Here is a 23165-nt window from a genome sequence, read left to right as displayed (position 1 = left end):
AATACTAGAAAGTGTGAATCATTGCACCATGGGTGTGATTCGCGTTGGTTTGCAAAAGCAAACTCCTTCTTTAATGGACAAAACCAAGCTGCACTGCAGGTGGGGCTGATGTAACATGTGCAGAGAGAATTACATTTGGGCGAGTTATTTTATTTCTGTGCAGTATAAATACTGGCTGCTTTATTCTTACACTGCAATTTATATTTGTTTGAACACACCCCACCCAAATGTAACTTTCTGCACTTGTTACATCTGCCCCACCTGCAGTGCACATGTTTTTGTTCATTAGAGAGAAATTTTGCTTTTGCAAGCCAACACCAGTTAAAAAAAAAAAAAAATACCCCGTGTTCAACAAGCTTTAACCTACAGTCGTTAGCACATTAATGCATATTTATATTTTTGTAATTACTTAAAGAGAGGCTTAATAAGAAAGTATATAAAAGTTTCCCATTTATTTCCTTTCCGTTAAGGTTTCTGCAAACCTTAGAAAAAAAAAAGTTTTTTTGTGCTGTGCTAAAGGTGTAATTTATGACAAGTGTGTGGGTGACCAGTTCTGCTGAAGTCTAATAGAACTAGAATAGTTTAATGGTCACCTTTTCGATAGGACTGCAAGTATAACCGCTATAATATTAGGAGGTAGCAGGAGACCTGAGTCATGCAGATATTTAAAGATTTGCAGAGGAAAGGAGAACGTAGCATAGTCAATATCAGGAACCTTGCAGAACCTTTTAAATATTTTATACTAAGCCTTCCCCGAATATAAAACATTAGTTCTCAATTACATGTCATGAGAACATAGCGGATTAAAAAAAAAAAAAAAATCCCTCAAAACCTCAGATAGTTATTCAAATAAAAAGTACAAAAAAAAAAAAAAAAAAAATAAATAAATATTTTTTAAAAAATATATAAAAACCTTACTCACATCACATTGACACCGTTTGCAAGATTCAGGCCAGACCCATTTCTAATTTTTAGGCAATTTCTTTTGAAAACGGATAGGATTGCATCCCGTTTCACTGAAAGCATTTAATTACCTTACACAAAGCAAAAAAGTGGCTAAAAGATCTGAATTGCTTAAGACGTAAAAAATAATAAATAAGATGCTTACAGGAGTTTATTTTTTTTTAGATCGCTAATGTTTAAGTGCAACGTTTAACGTGCTCTAAAACATATTCTGGAAAATGTAGACTGCATACTTGTAAGCCGTCCAGCTTGCAAGGCATTCTGGGATATTCATCCTCCTTCCATTTGTTTTCCTCTGGATCAAACGTCAGAATAGAGTCACTGTAGTGGCCGTTGTAACACAGACCACCCAACACCATGATTTGTTTGTCCAGCACAGCCACACCATGGCCACTTCTGCCAATGGGCATAGACGCTAAGATCGTCCACTGATCCATTTCAGGATCATAAACTTCTGTGGATGGGCATCCTTGGGATTCAAAAGAAGCTCTTAATATAACACAAACGCCACCAAACACATACAGTTTGCCATTGTAGGAGATCATCTTGTGAAAGCATCTGGCGTAGTTCATTTTGCACTTGTTCTCCCAACAGTTCGAGAGCACCTGTGTTCTTCTGGTCCTCTGTTCCACCGTTCCTTCTCTACTTGGGTCAAAAACACAAACTTGCTTAGATGTTGAAGATGATGTAATCCCACCAGTGATGAACAATTTATTGTTGAGAACGGTACCCTCATGGCCATACTTATTTACTGGATAAGGATCCACAAATTCCCATTTGTTTTCTACTATATCGTAACGTTCTGTAGAGAAGAAGGTTTCATCTCTAGTCCTCCCAGCTACAGCGTAAATATATCGCCCGATCACACCGACTGCAAACTCTGACCGAGGTACAGACATATCGGACATTCTCACCCAGCTGTTTTGTCGAGGGTCGTATCTGAAGACTTTGGAGGAGGCGTGAAATTCTCCATCTGGGCCCAATTCTTCTCCTCCAAGTAAAAAAACAAAGTTGTTGACAATAGCAAGGCAATCAGGCCGCAGAGGTACCAGAGGACCTTCTAGCTCCCACCATACCCGAGGTTTGTGCAAAAGGAGGATTTTGCTGTTGACCATGCTGTGCCCAATCATCCCTCGGAATACTGCAGTCTGAGGTTTAGCCGAGCGGATGTGGTTGGATTTCATTTCAATTAAGGGTTGTTCACTTACATTGTGAAAGTAATTTAGGGCCTGCTCAACCTCGTGCCTCAGCTGACGAGAGTATCGATAAAATTCAGATGTTTTCACCTGTGGACAGGAGGGAAAAAAAAGTTAAATCAAGTATGTAAATAAATAAAATAAAATCTATCGGATATTAATTGTTATTAATTGTTATCTGATGTGCACATAAACTAGTTGAAAAAAAAATAAAAAAATTACAATACACTGTTCCTGGTGGTGAAAGGCTAGATTTCCCTATTCTAACACTATTAAATCTATAGTAATAAGTGTGCTAAGAACATTAAAAAAAGAAGTATACAAGACAAGACTGACCACCACAAACATATACAACAAATCCTGGCAGTCCTTTATCATTTTCTATTTTCAAGGACACCAGTATAACAGCAGTGTTGGTTTTAACTAGCTCAATGGATACCATTCAGTATACAGACACCAGCATCATGACTGCCATCAGAAGACTGGCAGTCAGGATGTCGACATTGGCATACAGATGCTGGCATCATGATCTGTAAGTATGCAGGGTACAAAGGTTAGGAACTTCTGGGAAGCGATAAATCTGTAGATGTGTACTCAGCTTATCTGTCCAATCTATCTGGTGGGAACAAAATGACAATCAAAAATTTGCTCCCAAATGCTGAAAAACAGACAATGGTGAGTTCAGACAAATTTGTTCAATCAATTTGATATAACAAATTTATCCAAGCAATTGTTTTTGTCTATTGCCACTATTTGGGAGCAAATGCTGATATTAATGTGCTCCCATACGTATCCAGATTTTTGTTTGTTGGACAGATAAATCTTTAGGTGTGTACATAGCTTTAGTGTGCCTTGATGACAGAGAATGGAAATGCCTCGGCACAGGTGTATATTTCCTTAAGTGCAGCATTTTAGAAGTGGAGAGGTTTCCAATAGCAACCAGAAACTTCTTATCGAACTGCTTCTAGAAGACAATAGCTGGAATCTTATCGGTTGCTATGGGTAAAATCTCCACTTCTGAACACCCACACTATAATAAATATACCCCTTGGAGTGCACTGTGCAGTGATGAGGTGGTAAATGCACTGCCAGGCTAACAATGACGGAGAACCATTGTACTGGCTATGGATGCTATAGCTTCTCTATTGCGGCTGGCAGAGGTCCGGACAACACACTCAGACAACAGCAGTAGCATCAGGTCCTGTCACACGGGTGCCGGACGGCTCCCCGAAAGTCGGGATTCCGACAGTCAGTACTCCGACGTCGGAATCCCGACTGCTCCCTCGTGGGGGTCCACGACCCCCATAGAGGGAGAATAAAATAGGTGGCGAGCCCGCAAGGGGCTTCATTGCGCTCCCCCCGCTGTGCAGTCAGGATTCCGACGTCTGAGAAATGACTGTCGGAATACCAACTGTCGGTGTGTCATACCGCACCCTGTCACACTGACTATATGCCTCACTCTACAACAGCCCAGTTCCCAAATATAGGTATAGCGTAATACCCAGTATTTAAGGTTTATAATTTCCATGACTAAACACTGTATGAGACCCGTGCAGCTGAATCCTAAAGCTGGGTACAAACTAGACTACATTCTAGACGATTTGCTGGTTGTCTTCTGCAACATCATCGGTCATCTGTACATGAAGATCATCACAAGAGAGCCATGCTGGTCCTGTCAGCAAGCGTGTATGCACATGCTGAGGCCGCCTCCCCCGCCGGAGGCAATGTCGCTGGGTAAACACATTGTGCAGTGGAGACCTGGGCAACCAGTGCCCCTCCAGCTATTTTGAAACGACACATCCCAGCAGGCTATGACACAGGTTAGCTATTAGGGAATGCTAAAACTGTCAGGGCATACTGGGATGTGTAGTTTTACAACAGATGGAGAGCCACACATTGGCCAGGATTGGTGTAGGGTGTGCCCAGCATTTCTGTATACATTCTATTGGGAACTACCATTTAATATGGTGCTAGAGTAATGACTCTTGATGTCCCAGTGTGATTTCAATATATAGCAGGTAACAAGGTTCAAATGAGTTTGTGATAGGTATGGGTCAAAAGGTTGACCACTATTGGTCGACACAAAAAAAGGTAGACATACATAGTTACATAGTAGGGGAGGCTGAATCAAGACTTGCGTCCATCTAGTTCAACCTATGTTTATAGTAGCTTATCCCTTGTTGTATAGCACGGGTGTCAAACACAAGGCCCGCGGGCCAAATCCGGTCCGCCAGACCTCGTCATGTGACCCGCGCGAGGAGATAGAACACAGGGGCAGTGTGTCTAAAACAGGAGTGCTGCGGGCCACGTCCACGTCCGCCTTACCTGTTCCTCCACTGTCGGCGGCCATGTTCCTGTAGGCACATATGTATGCGGCTACAGAAACATGGCCGCCGGCCTCCACGGCTACGTGGAGGAGGGCCCGGCCGCCTGTTCCCTCTGATGCCCGGCAGTGACAGACACTGGGTGGGGACGTCATGACGATGACGCCGCCCGCCCATGCGTCTGTAGAGAAGTAGGAGCAGGCAGGGAAGCTGGACCGGGAGTCGGGGACAGTGTGGCCGCAGCAAGCAGTGAAGAAAAGCTGGAAGCCGCAGCAGCTGCAGGGCAGACGGAAATACAGTAAGTGAGGATGAGGATCACACTCACAATAAAAAAAATATATATATATCTGCTGTTTCCTGAGGTGTCCCCGTGTATAATAATAATAATGCCATGACACCACAGGCTGCTCCTCCTGTCAAATCATTTGTGTCATTGGCATTACTTTTATTATATTATACAGGGGGAGCAGTCTGTGGTGTCATGGCATTATTATTATACAGGGGGAGCAGCCTGTGGTGTCATGGCATTCATTTTATATTATACAGGGGGAGCAACCTGTGGTGTCATGGCATTATAATTATACAGGGGGACCTACAGATACAACGGGCCCTTTGAGGGTGACCAAACTGCTGATGCGGCCCCTGATGAATGAGTTTGACACCCCTGTTGTATAGTATGTTCTGATATTTTAAAGAGATTATGTTATTCGTACCCATGGATGTTTTTAACCAATAAATGTTTATCCAACCTTATTTTAAACGTATTTATAGTGTCTGCCAACACCACTTCTCCAGGAAGAGAGTTCCAAAGTTTGACTGCTCTGACTGTAAAGAATTTTTTTCTTCTAGATGAACAAAATCTTTTTTCTTCTAATCTAAACTCGTGCCCTAGATTCCGTTCTTGTAGAAAAAAGGGCGTTTGACAGTTCCTTATATTGGGCCCTAATATATTTATACATGTTGAGCATATCCCCCCCTTAAACGTCTTTTCTCTAGTGTAAATAGTCCCAAGTTGTTTAATCTTTCCTCATAGCTTAAATTCTCCATTCCCCTAATAAGCTTTGTTGCTCTTCTTTGGATTTTTTCTAATTCTATGATGTCCTTTTTATAGTGCAGGGCCCAGAACTGCACTGCGTATTCGAGGTGCGGTCTAAGATTTGTACAGAGGCATAATTACTTTTGAGTCCTTAGTTTCCATGCCCCTTTTAATACATGCTGGAATTTTGTTGGCCTTTTTTGTTGCTATATTACATTGAGCACTACACCCCAGTTTGTTGTCTATTTGGACTCCTAGATCCTTTTCGAGTACTGATTTACCCAATTCATCCCCGCTTAGCTTATAACTAGCACACTGGTTATGTCTCCCAAGGTGCATGACCTTGCGTTTGTTCACATTGAACCTCATCTTCCACTTTTTTGCCCACTCATGTAGATGGTCAAGATCATTTTGAAGCATGGTGACATCTTCTGATGATTTAATAACTCTGCTCAGTTTTGTATCGTCCGCAAAGATGGATACATTGCTGAGTAACCCTATCCCAATATCGTTAATAAAAATGTTAAACAAAATGGGCCCAAGAACCAAACCCTGTGGCACTCCACTTAGTACTGGTATCATATTTGATACGGCACTGTTCACGACCACTCTTTGTTCTCTATTACGCAGCCAGTTCCCTACCCATCTACAGATATTTGCCCCTAATCCCATGTCCTCCATTTTATTTATCAACCTCTTGTGTGTTACTGTGTCGAAGGCTTAAAGGTGCGTACACACAGGGGCGATTTTGTGCAAAATCGCGGGAAATATGGTCGCTGAGCGACCATATTGCCCGCAAAGGGAGTGTGCACCGGCGATATATCGCCGGGTGCGCGCTACCGTTTTTTTCCCCTGTGGTGATCGCTGGTCGCAGGAACATGCTCCTGCGACCAGCTGATTACCACTGCCGGGCTCCTCCCGGCAGTTTCTTTTTCATCAGCGACCATCTCTGGTCGCTGATGTAAAGTAGAAACTGAGCAATATATTGCTCAGGAATATATTGCTCAGCAATATATCTCCCCCGTGTGTACACAGCATTAGCAAAATCTAGGAAAATCACATCTACAGCGTTTCCAATATCAAGGTTTTTGCTAACCTCTTTATAGAAACCAAGTAGATAAGTTTGGCATGAACGATTTTTCAGGAACCCATGCTGGTTTTTACTGAGTAAACTATGAAGGTCTAAATATTCCTGGATACCATCTCTTAAAAAATCCTTCAAATAGTTTACCCACTATTGATGTTAAACTAACAGATCTGTAATTAGCGGGATCCTCCTTTTTTGAATAATGGCACTACCTCTGCTATTCTCCAGTCTTTTGGTACCTTTCCTGATGATAGTGATTATCAAAGATATAATGTAGAGGGGAAGCTAATTCCTCCCTTAATTCCATTAGTACCCTAGGATGAATCCCATCGGGCCCAGGTGATTTATTTGTTTTGATTTCGCTAAGCCTCAATATTATTTCCTTGTTAGAGAATTCAATATTGAGGTCCAGCTTGTTCATCCCATTTGTGGTATGTGTGCATTCCACAGTCTGCTCTCCCTTAGTAAACACTGATGAGAAGAACTCATTTAATAGTTATGCTTTATCCTTGTCCTCCGTAAAACTTTTTCGATTGATATCAGTTAGTGAGCCTATGTTATAAGTTTACTATTTATGTATTTGAAAAAATTCTTGGGGTTAGTTTTACTTTCAGTGGCTATGCGCTCTTCATAACCCTTTTAGCTACTTTGATTGCCCCTTTGCAAATTTTGTTTGATTCTTTGTATTTGGTGAACGCCTCCTCATTTAAGGTATTTTTATAGAATGTAAATGCTCTTGTTTTATTGTTGATTGCTGACCTAACTTTTATGTCCAAACATGGTGGCTTTTTTAAATTGAATTTACCCTTAGTTACTTTAGGAATGTATTTAATAGTTTCGAGTACAGTTTTTAGAGTATCCCACATTTCCTCAGCATGTATCCCCTCAAAAACTGTTTTCCACACAATTCTTTTTAGAGCTTCTCTGAATAATTCGAAGTTGGCTTTTCTGAAGTTTAGTATTTTTGTCGATCCTTTATGATGTCATTTACTGAAGTTGATTTCAAGTGAAACCATATTGTGGTCACTGTTCAATTACTTTTGTGTTTGAAACTAAATCTATGTTCTTTGTTAAAACCAAATCCAATAATGCCTTATAACGAGTTGGAGCTTCTACCGTTTGTGTGATAAACTGGTCTTTAAAGAAAGCTTAGGAACCCACAGCTTCTTCTGTTTTACAGGTTTCGTTTTTCCAATCAATATCAGGTAAATTAAAATCACCCATAATTAATACCTGACCCTGATCTGATGATTGTTTGATTTGGTTTAAAAGAAGAGACTCATCCCCTTTGTTTATGTTCGGTGGTCTATAGCATACCCTGATTAAAATTCTGTTATTAGGTTTTATGTTATTGTCGGTTATCTCTGCCCACATGGCCTCCATGTAGTCTTCCTCTGTGCCTGTGCTCATTTCTTTCTCACACGATGCAAAGTTATTTTTTACATATAGGCGCACCCCCCCTGCCCTTTCTATTTTCCCTGTCGAGTGTATATCCCTCCATGTATAATGCCCAATTGAGCAACTCGTTACACCATGTTTCTGTAATACCAATAATGTCATAATCGTCCCTAGTGACCACAGTTTCGAGTTTCCTGATTTTACCTGCTAAGATTCTTGCATTAGCCAGTAGGCATTTTAATTTATGTTTATTTTTATTTGCATCCCTAACATTGTGTTGAATTTCACCTCTGGATTTATTTGTATTCCTTACTAACTTCCTCGTACCCACCTCCCCCTTAGTAGACTCAATATCTAAAATCTCTCACCCACACAAATAGCAAAGGAAGGAGGAGTCCCACTGTATGCTCTACTTAGCTGTCTAGTGCAGGCATGTCCAAACGATGGCCCTCCAGCTGTTATGAAACTATAAGTCCCATGATGCCTTGTCACAGTATTGCTATTAGGGAATGCTAAAACTATTGCTGGGATGTGTAGTTTCACAACAGCTGGAGGGCCATAGTTTGGCCATGCCTGGTCTATGGTGTTAAACTATCTGAGGGTTGGCATGGAGTTTGAAAAGGGGAAAACCAGGAATAAGGAAATTAATACACTTCAGAGCCTGAACATTACCCATAAAATGAAATCTCAGTAATAAAGTTCTATACAATTGACAAAGAAAAAAAAAAAAATTGTACCAATCAGCAGGAACACACACAATCTAACAAAGCAGTAAAGGTGGCCATACATGATCTCAGGCTCGAATGCACAATTTTGGCGGATCGTGCGATCGATTATGTGCACATCTTGAGGAATATCGGTACAATGCGCAGTATCGCAGGTAGATTCTCAGATCATACGTGCTGCACATATGATCCATAGGCTTTGCTTTACGATCACTCGTTTGATCGCTCTTAAGACCTGCATACGACCAGGTCGTACGCAGGTTTTTCTGGTGTATGGCCAGCTTAAAGAGCTAGAAGCCACAAGTTAAAACTTGGAAGGCCATATGGGAGGGGAGGTGGTGATGTTGCCTATAGCAACCAGTATCGGTCTATCATTTCTCAGGTCGCCCGGCAGGAGCACAGGTGCACTCATTACTCACCGACACATTAAAAGATCCATAGGTGGAACTTATTATTTCACTTGTGATTGTGTGTGGAAACCTAAAAAAACATGAATTGTTAGAGGGTACTTGAGGACCAGGGTTGGGAACAACTGCCCAATCCTACAAAATCTAGACAGAATCTGATTGGTTGCTATGGGCAATATCACCGCTTTACATTTTTAGACTAAGTAAATTTACCCCCTGATAAATGGTTATTATCAGATGTGAAAGGTGTCAGAGTGCTCTGCAGTACTGGACAGTGGGGAAATTCTGCCATACATAAAGGCAAAAAAAGGGGAGGGTGAAACTGCGCTTTAACTAAAATATGCAACAGGTGTAGGTAAAAATATACAAATATTTATTATTATAAAATGATTGAATATAGTGTAAAAATAGCGGGATTACATATCCCATAAAAACATGAGTACCATATGCGTAATGCGTGAGATAATAGTCACCCACAATGTGCTGCACAGTCCTGAGTCCGTTCCTAGATTGCCTCTGTAGTATTGTCCCGATTCACTTGATTAGGAGAGTGGTGATCTCCACTCCAGGGAGCTCCCTGGTGTTGGATAGGTGCTCTACCTGGGATTAGATGGTGGGGACCAGGGAGCGCCAGATGTTGTTTGGTGCTCTACCTGGTAATAGATGTTGTTTATCTAATCCCAGGTAGAGCACCTATCCAACACCAGGGAGCTCCCTGGAGTGGAGATCACCACTCTCCTATACAAGTGAATCGGGACAATACTACAGAGGCAATCTAGGAACGGACTCAGGACTGTGCAGCACATTGTGGGTGACTATTATCTCACGCATTACGCATATGGTACTCATGTTTTTATGGGATATGTAATCCCGCTATTTTTACACTATATTCAATCATTTTATAATAATAAATATTTGTATATTTTTACCTACACCTGTTGCATATTTTAGTTAAAGCGCAGTTTCATCCTCCCCTTTTTTTGCTATATGTTGTTTGGGACTGACATCCCAATTTTGAAACTGCAGCTTCTGCTTAACAACTCCTTCCAGGCGCACTAAGGCCACAATAGTGACCGATTTTTCTTCCATTACATACATAAAGAAGGACAATAGACAGACACAGGAAAAAAAAAAAAAACATAAAAACCATCACATTAAAGCAAAAAGGTGGCATTGCATTCCTATTGTGGCATCGGTAACACTGCAAGAAGTTAACGGTGATAAAATAAAAAGGTCTTTGTATGTAACTAAATGTAAAGCAATGCGTTATGAAATGCGCAGAGAAAGAGTTATGGGGACAATTCAGAATTGCGCACAGGTGTGATGTATTTACACTTGCACTGTGTACATCTAATTACATGAGGATATTATCCTTCTTTCAGTTGTTCTAGGAGACTGCACCACCCCTGCTGATAGCTTTTGTTATACAGTTATTATATTAAGTACATACTTGCACTAGTCATATACTAGATGCATTGCAGAGCAGATGGATCTTTGCACTTGACGCTAACTCAATATACTATGCCACACAGTTAAGCCAATTCATGTGGAGAGGAAACTCCATTCCGAGTGACTCTGGCCTTTTGGCAGCATACAGTACATAGAAGAGTCCTGACATTTTAGCAGAGGAAAAACGGTCAATGCAAAAGGAAGCAACTACTTTCTATTCAGGTTATTTGTAAAGGTTGTAAACACTTCTTGAAAAGAACCAGTAATTTAGGTTGCAAACATTTCACATGAAGACTGTTTTGTAATCGGGATGCAGTCATTAGGTCGAAGGTCAAACGGTGGACCACTATTGGTGGAGCTGAGGAGTCATGTGTATCTGAACCATCTTTTTTCCTAAGTTCTCTTATACATTGTCCATGTCCACACATTTAATGCTCAGGGTCCCCTCTGTGATTATTATTGAGGGCCACTTTTATTTTATCTCACAGAATGACATTTTTTTTTTACAATGCGGTAATAACCCAGGTTGCCGCCGGGTCGAGGCCGTTTGTGAAAGAGAAAGAAAACAAAAACAAAATTACACATGTTGACCAGCCCAGCAATTCGACTCAGGTATATGAGAAGGGTTAAAATCGGGGAAACCCTGTGTGTGATGGGATTAGTGTGAAAGGGCCAGACCCGGCTCTGTTATATGAAAGCGGTATCAGTTCCCATTCATGCCACGTGGCACAACGCCCAGCTAACAGTCACTAAGCAAACTTTGTAAGCTGATGCTTCCTACTATTCTCTTCACGATGCATGGTAAGCTCATGTATGTGAAAGTCGTTCTTAAATGAAAGTGATGGGGTTTGATTTTGAAAAAACAAAACAAACAAAAAACAAAACAAACACAGGAAACATAGCATTATATAACAAAACAAATGCCACAGATCAGAAACAGGGCCACCAAGAAGGGTATGAAGCCAAATCGGGAAGGCATGGCAATACCAGATAACAACTAACAAACACCATGCTCTCAGCTGCAAAGTGAAGAATCCCTACTCCACAGATGGCTTTGGCCCCTTAGACAAGCACAAGCAATTAGCACCCCCAATTCCCTCAGTGCCCTGGTCGGGAGAAGAGAACTGACATTTGGTACGGGTGATCATGTCTGTTTGGACAAACACTTAAATCAGAAACTTACTTCTTCACATTATAGAATTGAACCATATGCACAATAGTTAGGAAGGGACACTAATACAAGGTTACATTGTATTGCTGTATATCCTATTTCTATACAGAAAGTTTTATATTAAAATTAACCCTAGAATGTCTGTGTGTGCGTGTACATGTGGTAGGGAATATAGAGTGTAAGCTCCACTGGGGCAGGGACTGATGAATATCTCTGTAAAGCGCTGCGGAATCTGTGCGCTCTATATAAGAAACTTAATAAATAAATTGGTACTTGTGTATTATCACGGCACCCCCGATATTAAGTCGTATGATTTTTCATTGCATGCCATACACCCGATGCACAGCGATGCGATTTAAGCCCCCTATACAATTTTAAATTGTATAAGCACCCTAATGGGTGCTTACAATGTTAAATGCACCTCAACGCCACCCCCAGTATGAACGTGAACCCGAAGCGTGGCGAGCCTGCGAGGGGCAACGGTACGCGCCCTCCGACTTTTTCATACCCCCCACTATCCACGTCGGCGCGGAGTTGATTTTATATAGTGTGGCGAGCCGCCGAGCCCGAAGCGTGGCGAGCGCAGCTCGCCACACTATATAAAATGAACTCCACGCCGACGTGGCTAGTGGGGGTATGAAAATGTCGGAGGACGCGTACCGCCGCCCCTCGCTGCGCTTCGGGTTCACGTTCATAGTGGGGGTGGCGTGGGGGTCCATTTAACATTGCAAGCCCCCATTAGGGTGCTTATACAATTTATAATCGCATTGCATTGTATGCCATATACAATTTTAACATTGTATGACATCGCATGCCTTATGGTCTGCGATGCGATAGGCGCCGTGATAATACACAAGTACCAATAAATTATATTGTTTCAGATATGAAATCTATATATAACCTACGCCTACTGGTAAAACTTTTGGTGCAGTGAACATGTGTGTTTTGACTTCTAGGCTTCAAACATGTTTCAGGAAAAATAGGGAGGATAAACCTGTACTGAATAGTAAAGCAAGAAATACAGAATGGCTAACTGCAGTGTGGATTACAAACTATTATCTCCGTTTCCTAAAGGGTTTAAATAGAGGGCGGGAAAAAACAAACAAAAACATGGAGCAGACTGAATATGTGGTTTTCATTAAACAGAACTGGAGGCGAGTGGATAAAGGTTATGTTACATTCAGAAGAAACAGATAAAAATAATTACAACTTAAGACTTGAAAATAGCACTTTTACCAACAAAAAAGGATCAGCAATAGACTACTAATATTTAAAATGTCATTGATACTATGATCCCATGGTTATAAAGGAGTGTAAACACGCTTCGATTTTGACATTTTTTTCTATTAAATTTTGCTTATAAACGCAGAATCGAATGGTTTTTAAGACACTTTCAATCCGCATTCGATTTGCTCCCGTTTTCTCTATATATTACAAAAAAAAAAATAGACTGTGCAGGCAAGTAAATATCAAATTCGATCCAGTAAATCGAAGGTGTACACTGTGCCTTAAATGTAAATCAAATTCAATGCAAAAGTGCAGATCGAATGTGAAATCGAATATGAAAGCATAGGCCAAATCGAAAGGGGGCGCAATAGGGGAAATCGAAAGAAAATCATATCGAAAGTAAATCCTGTACACACACCTTAATACTAATCCATTAAAAAGATAACACATTTTTCAGTAAAACGTTACACCTTCAGCCACTCGCCTCTTTAACCGACAGAGGGGCAGATGTATTAAGCCTTAACAAAAGATAAATGCGCGGGTGATAAAGAGATAGACATCCAGCCAATCAGCTCCTTACTGACTTTTTTCAAACACAGTCTGTAACATGGCAGTTAGCAGGTGATTGGCTGGACGTTTATCTCTCTTTATCACACTTGCATTTAGCTCTTGTTAAGGCTTAATACATCTGCCCCATAGTTAGGGAAAAACTAACCGCCAAAACTCAAGCTCCTTGAATCTCAGATATTTGTCCTCTCTGTGCAACTTTGGAAGAAACGGACTAAGCGCCAACAATGATAGAACAATTATATATTAGAGAAGTGCAGGATACACGCATAATAAAAACGTCACCTAAACTCCCAATCCTGGGAAAGGGTGATATTTAAGCAAGGTATAAGCCGATCCCAGATAGCAGCTGACTTTACAACCGTTGTAATGATACTTTTATGTACACAATGAAAATATATGGTTCATTACTCACATTCAGCTGCATGTTGTCGGCCGCTGGGACGTCCCACTGGTCGTGCAGCACAGCAGATGGGGCTACCCCAATGCCGTCACATGAGAGCGTGCAGTAGTGTGTACGTGCTGCACAACACGTCAGTCTGACCCACTGGATCAGACCACATTATCACCTAGTGCCTTGATGGCTAACTTGACACTCCAGATGTTTTTAAACTACACATCCCAACATGCTCTGCTTCAGTTTTGCTATTTTGGTCATGCTAAATCTGATGCAGAGCATGCTGGGATGTGTAGGTTTAAAGACATCTGGAGTGTCAAGGTTAGCCATCAAGGACCTAGTGTGTACCCAGCTTTACAAACAGAAGCACAGAAATGATTTTGGTGGAATAGAAAAAAAAAGGAAAATAGAAATTATAGCTTAAGGCTCTATGCCAGAGATGGGGAACCTTCGGCCCTCCAGCTGTTGTGGAACTACACATCCCAGCATGTACTGCAACAGTTTTAGCATGGCCACATAGCAAAACTGTAACAAGGCATGCTGTGGGATGTGTAGTTCCACAACAGCTGGAGGGCCGAAGGTTCCCTATCCCTGCTCTAAACTGTCAGAGAAGCTGAATTAGTTGGAGAACGCCAAATTTAGATCTAGAACGAATGTTTATTTTGTGATAATAAAATAACAGAAGAAAAACAAAAACTGTATACAGAAAGGCTAGGAGTAGATCTGTTATTTTCTCACGGCTTCCATTGGGTTTTCTCATTTCTTTGCTAAGAGATCTAGTTCTATCTTAACTATCAGTGTAGTGGTGCCCTAGCTAAATGGCGAATCCTGTCTAGTGCTTTCAAACTCACCAACCTTCTCATAGACATTGGATGGGGTCATCAAACAAAACCTGATGTTCTGAATGATGGAATCTGTGTGCCTCCAGCGCCTCCTATCATGTCGCAGCCAGGCCTGAACAGCTTCGTATAGCTCTATCTCGGGGAACCGGCTCAGACGGTCATTGTCCAGGTAGCTCTTAAGCTTCTCAAAGCTAAGGTAGGAGAGGAAGTCGGGCCTAGCCATAAGAGGTACAAAGTTTTCGAGTAGAAAGGAGTCAAGCTTCTCCTTGACTCCTTCAACATCAACACTGAAATCATCCAACAGCCTCATGATCTCTGCACAGTTGTCCAGACAAATCTTAGCCATGAGGAAAGAGCAACAAAACTTTACTACTTCTGTCAGCTGCACATACATAGCGGCCTGCAGAATTTCATGGACGGTAGCCATGCTAAGGTCAATGTTACCATAGTACATGAACTGGAGGACATGGCTGAAGCCTGTGGCAGTCAATCCCTTCAGGTAGATCTTGTCCTGGTCACGTTCTCGCATGTCGGCGGTGAACATGATGCGGAAGTAGTCACTTTGCGTGGCCAGCAGGGCTTTGTGTGCCTGAAACTGGTGATCCTCTATCACAAGGGTGACATCAACCAGGAGGCCTTCTTCATATAGTGCTCTGAACCCAGCAGAGACACTGCTACCATGGATTGAAGAAGTGAACCCTTCCACGTCCCCAGCCATGAATCACCTAAGAAACACATCAAGACACTGGTTGATTATATGGACAAAAATATTTATGAAAACAAAAACGTACTGTTACGAAAAACTCTTGATGAAAAGTTGCAAGCATGTATAAAAATTATAAAACATATCCCAATAAAAAGTACAAGGACACAGATTTTTCTGTGCAAAGACCAAGAAAGGCAATAGTATATTACACACAAAACCTACTACAGAACCGATTGGCAGCACGGACGGTGTAATGGTTAGCACTACAGCCTATCAGCACTGAGGTCATGGCCTTAACTGTGTGGAGCTTGTGCATTCTCCCCTTGCTTGCGTGAGATTTCCTCTGGGTACTCCCATTTCCTCCAACGATCCAAAAATATACTGGTAGATTACTTGGCTCCAAACAAAATTTACCCTAGAATGTCTGTTTACGTCAGGGATTGGGTCCTCCGGCTGTTGCTGAACTACACATCCCAGCATGCCCTGCATGGTAGGAAGTGTAGTTCCGCAATAGCTGGAGGGCCAAAGGTTCCCCATCCCTGGTGTACATGGACATTTGGTAGGGAATATAGATTGTAAGCTCCACTGGTGCAGGGACTGATGTGAATGTTCTAATATTCTCTGTAAAGCGCTGCGTAATATGTGCGCGCTATATAAATAACTGGTAATGGATAAATATTACCGACAGGTGCCTTATGGTGTGTAGACACAGCTCAATTCTAGCTCATGGATGATTTTGATTATCCAATCTTGACTGTTCGATTTTGGCTAACTGCACTAGATGTATTATAGATTAGACTATCTTGCTATTAGGCCCTAGCCCAAATACATTCTACAGGCGAGAGTCGATAAAGTAGACCAGTGTTTTTCAACCAGTGCCGTGGCACACTAGTGTTCCTTGAGCTGTTCTCAGGTGTGCCCTCAGATCTAGAGATGCCCAAAGCAGTTTACAGCCACCACCAGTTCAACTGTTATTTACTGGTCTCGTCTCTTCATGTGAAGAGGCAATGTGCTTTATTTTTGTTACCTGTGGGGACCAGTGTGATTGTTTTCTATATTGGGGCCAATAGGTTTGGGTTTTTTTTACTGTGGGGGGGGCAATGTGTTTTGCCCTGTGGGGATCTCATGGTGTGCCTTGGCAATTAAAAAATCTTATTTAGTGTGCCACAAGGTAAAAAGGCTGAAAATCACTGAAGTAGACTGTGCGGGCAAGTCTTTCTATTCAATACTGATTAAACAGGGGTGAGGATCAGCATTGAATGTGGCTGAATACTGTGAGATTCTGACCAACTTTCTAGTCGATTATGACTATATACCATATATAAGCCTACTTTTTCAGAACATTTTTTATGCTGAAAAAGCCCCCCTCGGGTTATACTCGAGTGAGGGTCCCACTTGAGTCAATAAGTTTTCCCAGTTTTTTGTTGTAAAGTTAGGTGCCTCGGCTTATATTCGGGTCGACTTATACTCGAGTATATACGGTAGTCAAAATCGATAGCCAGAATCAAGCCGTGGGCACACAGCTTGCCCTGCATCAGTTTTATCATGGCCAAATAGTAAAACTGTAGCAGGGCATGCTGGAATGTGTAGTTCAACAACAGCTGGAGTGTCAAGGTTAACCATCGCTGCACTAGGGTATAAGATATGTTATGCTCTAGTTATAATGGCCATGCAATTCTGGGTGCAGACTGTGGGCTAATGTCACCCATATTCTTAGCAGCAAGTAGCTATGTGATCGCAAAACCCAATCTACCACAAGCTTAGTGCTGATTAGTCCAAATATAGCACCCACTATGCATGCACACAAGACAGAGTAATACTATACACCTATGAGCCACTCACAAAAAGTGTTCTGTTCCTGCCCAGTAATGCCACAGAGATATGGCCAAGATGCAGAATTGCTTGTAACGATACAAAGTTGTTTACGCAGCTCACAATGTACAAATAATTTGCTAAAACTCGCTACATGTGGCTGTATTCAAACTTGAATCAGACCTTAGGGACAAAGAGCACCAAAGTGGGAGGTAAATCTAGGCAGGGGTTAATTTGCACTGTACATAGCTATCTACATATGCGAACCACAGGGGAAAAAAACATCAAACGTTGTTTCCTGCAGATATCATAAACAAATATTAAAGTCACTGTAATTCCTCTATAAGGAAGTAGATTTACTAAAGCTTCTGAAACCCATAAGTGGAGGTGTTGCATGCTGCATTAAATATCTTCAGTACTCACCTCTCTGTAGTACAGCATCCACTACAGCAGCCCCGCAATGTCACCGGGAAAATGGCACAGAAGCCATTTTTTTCTGGCAATTTGTATTAAGGCCCCCGTACACTAGTCCAACTTGTCCTAAGGACAAGTCAGACCAATTTGCTCTTTAAAACCCCCCAGCAGCTCTCCGGGAGGCTCCCTTACAATTTGGCACTTTATGTACCATTTTTACATGCAATAAGTTAGCCATTTTCTCCCAAACACTGGAAAACAGATAAACATGGATGGCCAGGCAAACTGACCGAATGACCATCTTTGCCCATGTTTCTGCATTTGGGAGCAAATGACTAATTGTCATTTAGTACCATTTTATTACCAGATTTTCCCTTCAAACAAAAAGATTGGACAAAGGACCTCCAACTGGGTACCCAATATACCACAGGCTCCCAAATTTGGTCCTCAGAACCCCACACAGTGCATAATTAGCTCCACTTATGGATCTTTTAAAAATGCGTCAGTGAGTAATGAGTGCACTTGTTGGGTGACCTGCAAAACATGCACTGTGTGGAGTTCTCATGACCCAGTTTGAGAACCACTGCACTATACAATGTGCAGCAGCACCACCACCACAGATACAGTTAAGGATATAGGTGGTGCAGCCGCACAAAACTATATAGGGCTAAATGGTACTTCTGTAGTAGTCAGGCGCCAACTAAGCAAATAGCTAAGTGGGCGATTCTCGCCACACTATATAAAATCAACTCCACACCGACGTGGATAGTGGGGGTAGGAAAAGGTCGGGAGGACGCGTTTCGCTGCGCTCGCCACGCTTCGGGATGGCGTGGATAGTGTGGGGGGGGGGGTGCCTAAATCCCATTGGATATCATACAAGTGTATAGTACATTAAATGGCATCGCACCCTACATAGAGCAGTGAATAAATTACATCATGCAATGCGATTTCACTACAGTGCCGTACGTATGCAAATTGGGCTACTACATAAGTACCGGCTAAATCACTGAACATTCAGTGAAGTCACCCAGACCCCCGCCGAACATGCAGTCATATTTCACTGAATGTACAGATGACAGGGGATGGTTGTTAAAGACCCACGGGGGCGTGCATCGTTAACAATATAGTGGATTCGGCGGGATGCTATATAGCAGAAATGCGGTAAAAACCCCGTTTTCGGGGTTTCTACCGCATCTCTATATGCTATATGGCGCCTCCGCAGTGTCAGCGCTGCGGAGGGAATCGCCAGCTAAAGCTGGCGAATCCCTGCAGAAGCCTATGGGCTTCTTACCGCAGCGCTGTGTGAGGGATCCGTCACGGATCCCTCCCAGCGTGCCCTGCGGCCGGCGCCGGGGTCTGCGCATGCGCAGATGGACTCCCGGGTCACAGACCCGGAAGTCCAGCGCCGGCACCGCATCGCAAGGGACAGCTCTTACCGCAAGAGCTGTCCCTTGCATGAATAACGGCATATGTTATAGCATATGCCGTTACTAATAATGCGGTAGCCGGCGATAATGGGCGCGGATGTTACAACATCCCGCCCTAAATGATATAAACAATAGTTATTGTGCATATCGATCATGTAGGTTGAATAGCATCTATCCAGTATTAGACAGATCTCTCACTAGATATCTTATTTTTACGGAGTAGCTCAGGTTGCAACTGATAGGATGCACCACTGCTCAGCACAGAACCAGGATGTGGACCAGAGACGATAAACCTGCATTGCTATGATTGCTACAATGACAGCTCCCAGCATGCTGCAGTTAAAATAGCATGCTGGAACTCGTAGTTCCACAACAGCACTGGTTGCTTTTATCTGCACAAGGACTTGTGCGCACACACGGAAAGACTGCCTATAGGGTAAGGTGCGGAGGTACTGGGAGTCTCACCTAGCAGCAGCAGCGTGCACACTGAGGGGACCGGTCCTGCACAGAGCCCGGGATGTAACATTCGGCCTTCACCGTTCTCCCGTCGCCGCCCTGTGCAAGTCCCGCACTCACGTGCTCATCGCATCCCGGCCACGCCCGTCCGCCCGGCTCCGTTATTCCATCACCACCCAGACCCCACTGCCTGCAGCGTCAAGGCCTGGAAACTGAGTCCTACCGCCAGCGCCTGACAACAGGTCACGCCGCCGTAAAAGGGGATTGGTGCTTGCCATTCATCTGCTCATCTGATTTGCCACATTCTTCCCGTTCCGTTCCACCCTTTCCGCCGTGACCCGCCGTTACCTACGTGCGCTTCCTTTCCCTTTACAAAGATGGCGGCGGCCGTGCTGCATGAGCCTATGGAGTGGCAGTACACACTGTTAGGGCTGGAGCAGAGTGGGGGCAATGAGACGATACGAGACAACTTAACGTGTTTTCTCCCTTATATTCCCTTAAACTAGAAACATCTGTACATCTATCTGTCCCTATGCATACTTGCCTACCTGACCCTCTCCATGGGGGAGAAAATGCTCTGTTTCTGGACTTCCCTGGTAATGTAGGATTGCCATCACCTGTGGGGAGCTAGGTAAAGGTGTTTCCCCACAGGTGATGGCAATCATACATTACCAGGGAAGTCCAGAAACAGCATTTTCTCCCGCATGGAGAGGGTCAGGTAGGCAAGTATGTCCCAATGTGTTTCTTATTATCAGTGTAAAACATACTTGCCTACCTGACCCACTCCATGCGGGAGAAAATGCTCTGTTCCTGGATTTCCCTGGCAATATATGATTGCCATCACCTGTGGTGAAACACCTTTACCTAGCTCCCCACAGGCAGGGCCAGCGCCACCATTAGGCAGGTCTAGGCATTTGCCTAGGGCGCCGGCCACTGGAGGGCGGTAATGAGCCGCCGAGGAGAGGTACCATCGAAAGCTGGGAGCAGGTAAGACAGCGAGCTTCTCTCCCCCCCCCCCTTCCCGCCTGTGAATCAAGGCTGCTCGCTCCCCCCCCCCCCCCCCCCCCGCTGCAGTATCGGCCGCACCCCAGAGCACGGGCGCCCGCTACAGTATCAGCCGCGACACCCCCCCCCCCCACCCGGAGCGCAGGCGGAGGATTTGCCTGGGGCAGGGGGGAGGCTTGCACCGGCCCTGCCCACAGGTGATGGCAATTATACATTACCAGGGAAGTCCAGGAACAGAGCATTCTCTCCCGCATGGAGAGGGTCAGTTAGGCAAGTATGGTGTAAAAAGATATTTCAAGTGTGATTATAATGCATGGTCCTTGCTGGTGAAGCCCCATGTTTTTCTTGTGTCGCAAACTAGTTAATAGCGATTCCAGATTACATACCTCCCAACATTCTCAGAAAGTCTGGACTCACGTGGGGCCTTACCACGCATGTTCCCCATACCTGCCGCCCACAGCCGCCAGTAGGGTTGCCACCTCACTCATCATCAATTCCTGGAGATCCCCCCCCTTATCCTAATGCACACACTCCAGGAGAAGTGAGTGTGGCCAAAAAGTGGGCATGGCCTATTAAAAAGTGGGCGTGGTGTCTTATACAGACATGCATTAAAATGCCATTACATTCCCTTACACATTGCACTACACTACACGTTACACTATATCCCTCTATAGGCTGCATTACATTACACTACATACACCTGACTGACCATATATATTATAGCGCCCCCCCCCCCCCCCCCTGGGTATTCCAGGTGAGTAAAAAAGCTGAGGAGAAACACACTTTTTATTTTAATAACCACCCACCACTTACTTGACAAAGCCGCCAGTATCCACATGTGTTGCTCCTCTGAGGTGGAGGCAGGACAGCCTTCACAGCTTCATGACTAGAGACAGGATTATATGCAACATAAAAAGCAAATACGCATAAAAAATACTTAAAATATGCATGAAAAGTGTTAAAATATGCTACATTAAATAATAAAAAAAGTAATTTTTAACTTATTTATTAAAAAATCAGCCTCTGCAGATGTCTAGTGCTGTACACAGGATTTTTTTTCTTCCTGGCTGCTACAGCAAACTGCAGCGTCCAAAGCTCTTCTTGCATCAACTACACGGACCCTCATCTCCACTGCTGATGGATAAAATGTCAGCGTAGCATGTGAGGTAGCGGTGCAGTGGAAGGCTTCCTCCCTGCGCCGCATACTCACTGTGACACAGCATTTCCTCTGCGATGTGTGATGTCACAACCCTTCTGCCCGCCTCCTCTGCTGCAGAAGTCTGTCTCTTGGTGTAAAGTCCCAGGCCAGGGGCAGGCAAAGGTTCAGGAGCTTCGTAATGGCATCCGCCCGACCAGGGGCGTAACTAGATATTTGCAGGCCCCATAGCAAAAGTTTGTAAGGGCCCCTATATACCAAATATTGACGATAAATGTATATAGAAAATATAACTTATACAGTAAACATGGGCCCCCTTCAGCTCTGGGCCCCATAGCAGCTGCACCCCTGGCACCTATGGTAGTTACGCCTTTGCACCGGACTGACTTTTATCAACATGGATTGGCAGCCTAGAGCAGTGTCAGACATAGTGTACATCCAAGGTTCCCCACACTGCGCACATATTGCCCCAGCCTGCTCACTTTACCACTACCTGGCCGGGGAGCCAAGCAGCATGGGCGCATAATAGATGGCCGAGCATGCTCAGCAGGCGGCTGGAAACACTCTGCAGAGGGCTGGGTGGCTGTCAGCGGGGGGATCTCAGTGGACGCCAGACGAGCGGCTGGGGGGCTCAATGTAAGTCTGAACCACAACAGCTGCTGCCGGGTGCCCGCAGCTCCCCTCTGCCATCCACTGTGATAGACAAGCAGAACTTGCCGAAGAGCTGCGGGCCTGCAGCGCACACACGCAGCTACAATCATGGATGCAGAAGTCACAGTCAAGACTTGCCTGTATGCGCTACTGGCTCAGCGGGCGGCGGCGGTGGGCTGCAGCCAGGCAAATACTCGCAAGAGAATGACATCATCATCTCGAAAGCACATCTGACGGGCACAGCAGTGCATTCAATGGTGCTGGACACTGGGGACGGGGAGAGGCGGCAATGGAGAGCTGGAGGCTTTTTCAGACACCCGGATTCCCGGACTGAAAAAGCCTCCTTGAGAGTTGCCACCAAAAACGGGAGAATCCCGGAAATCCGGGAGAGGTGGCAACCCTAGCCGCCAGTGTCCCACGACAAGGGGAGCAGTTGGGAGCCCCCCCATCCTGAAGTGAATAGACGCTTTGCACACATTGTCTATTCAGCGATGTAGAGGTGTGAAAAACGTGTTTTGGCCTGAGGACATGTCATCACGTGAGGCCATGCCCCTTTTACATAGGCCCCACCACCTTTTCAGGCGTGATTGGCTAGACACAGATATTGGGAGGTATGTGTTCCCGAAAATGTTTACTAACGTTTGCATGATGAATTTGGCAATGGACGACTCTTGCAGTCAGAGCTGTCCTTTACTATGATAGGATTTCTGCACTCGGGCCCATAGGCTTCTATTGACAACGCTGATTTT

General features: G+C 43.9%; 1 protein-coding gene across 1 annotated transcript; it reads right to left on the bottom strand.

Moving 5' to 3' along the window:
- Positions 1–433: 433 nt before the first annotated feature.
- On the bottom strand, positions 434–19964 carry KLHL15 (kelch like family member 15). Its single transcript, XM_083171996.1, has 3 exons — positions 19614–19964; positions 14803–15514; positions 434–2249 (listed from the first exon to the last, which is right to left on the bottom strand). The coding sequence occupies exons 2-3, from the start codon at positions 15505–15507 to the stop codon at positions 1140–1142; spliced, it is 1815 nt and encodes a 604-aa protein (XP_083028122.1). The 5' UTR covers positions 15508–15514; positions 19614–19964; the 3' UTR covers positions 434–1139.
- Between the last annotated feature and the right edge of the window lie 3201 nt (positions 19965–23165).

Source organism: Crinia signifera, chromosome 2 (assembly GCF_055691185.1).
Source record: "Crinia signifera chromosome 2, ASM5569118v1, whole genome shotgun sequence".
Classification (NCBI taxonomy): domain Eukaryota; kingdom Metazoa; phylum Chordata; class Amphibia; order Anura; family Myobatrachidae; genus Crinia; species Crinia signifera.
This window is presented reverse-complemented; position numbering and strand designations above follow the sequence as displayed.

Excerpts from the sequence above, each read along its gene's own strand:
- KLHL15 (XM_083171996.1), bottom strand. The coding sequence starts at position 15,507 with ATGGCTGGGGACGTGGAAGGGTTCACTTCTTCAATCCATGGTAGCAGT. Across the intron at positions 2,250-14,802 it reads CATCCAATGTCTATGAGAAG|GTGAAAACATCTGAATTTTA; the intron begins GTTGGTGAGTTT and ends TCCTGTCCACAG.